The 1,207-nt window shown below is 67.3% G+C and overlaps 1 protein-coding gene across 1 annotated transcript in view; it reads left to right on the top strand.

Moving 5' to 3' along the window:
* Positions 1-1,207, top strand: part of ABCA2 (ATP binding cassette subfamily A member 2) — a 31,003-nt gene that overhangs the window by 15,936 nt on the left and 13,860 nt on the right. Inside the window, exons 16-20 of the mRNA XM_027766277.1 lie at positions 14-128; positions 202-392; positions 542-692; positions 821-1,025; positions 1,140-1,207. The exon at positions 1,140-1,207 is cut by the window's right edge and continues 85 nt beyond it. Coding sequence (XP_027622078.1) covers positions 14-128; positions 202-392; positions 542-692; positions 821-1,025; positions 1,140-1,207 — 730 coding nt within the window. The remainder of the gene's footprint in view (positions 1-13; positions 129-201; positions 393-541; positions 693-820; positions 1,026-1,139) is intronic.

The raw sequence follows: 1,207 nt of genomic DNA on the forward strand, positions 1-1,207 counted from the left end.
CGCCCGCCCGCAGCTTCCTGTTCGTCATCGAGCACATGATGCCGCTCTGCATGGTCATCTCCTGGGTCTACTCCGTGGCCATGACCATCCAGCACATCGTGGCGGAGAAGGAGCACCGGCTCAAGGAGGTGGGCCTGCAGGGCGGGCGGCGGCTCGGGCCGTGGTGCTGGGGCCGCGCCGCCCACCCACACGCCTCTGCAGGTGATGAAGACCATGGGCCTGAACAACGCGGTGCACTGGGTGGCCTGGTTCATCACGGGCTTTGTGCAGCTGTCCATCTCGGTGACGGCGCTGACCGCCATCCTCAAGTACGGCCAGGTGCTCATGCACAGCCACGTGCTCATCATCTGGCTCTTCCTGGCGGTCTACGCGGTGGCCACCATCATGTTCTGGTGAGCACCTGGGCCTCACGCGGGGCCGGCCAGCCAGCAGCCCAGTCCTCGAGCTCACCCCGACCCCAACACGCTGTGGGAGCCCCCGGGGCTTGCAGAGTTGGGTGCCCTGCAGGGCCGGCGCTGACCTGAGTGCCCGCCTGCCCCAGCTTCCTGGTGTCGGTGCTGTACTCCAAAGCCAAGCTGGCTTCGGCCTGCGGTGGCATCATCTACTTCCTGAGCTACGTGCCCTACATGTACGTGGCCATCCGCGAAGAGGTGGCCCACGACAAGATCACGGCCTTCGAGAAGTGCATTGCGGTGAGGGTGGCGGGCGGGCAGTGAGGGCGGTGGGCCGGTGGGCCGGCGGGCGGCGAGGGCTGTGGGCGGCCAGCGGGCGGCCAGCGGGTGTGGAGGACTACCTTGCCCCTGACACTGCCATCTCCTAGTCCCTAATGTCCACGACGGCCTTCGGCCTGGGCTCCAAGTACTTCGCACTGTATGAGGTGGCTGGCGTGGGCATCCAGTGGCACACGTTCAGCCAGTCCCCTGTGGAAGGGGACGACTTCAACCTGCTGCTCGCCATGGCCATGCTGGTGGTGGACGCGTTCGTCTACGGGGTGCTCACGTGGTACATCGAGGCTGTGCACCCAGGTACCGCTGGGCATGCTGGCTCTCTGGCTTCTTCCCGCACACAGCGCAGGGGCTCCCTGGTGGGCGCGCAGTCACCCAGGCCCTAGGTCAGCCTCCCTCCCCCCCGGCCCCCAGGCATGTACGGGCTGCCCCGGCCCTGGTACTTCCCACTGCAGAAGTCCTACTGGCTGGGGAGGGGGGGG

Source organism: Tupaia chinensis, unplaced genomic scaffold (genome assembly GCF_000334495.1).
Source record: "Tupaia chinensis unplaced genomic scaffold, TupChi_1.0 Scaffold142100_1, whole genome shotgun sequence".
In the NCBI taxonomy this organism is placed as follows: domain Eukaryota; kingdom Metazoa; phylum Chordata; class Mammalia; order Scandentia; family Tupaiidae; genus Tupaia; species Tupaia belangeri.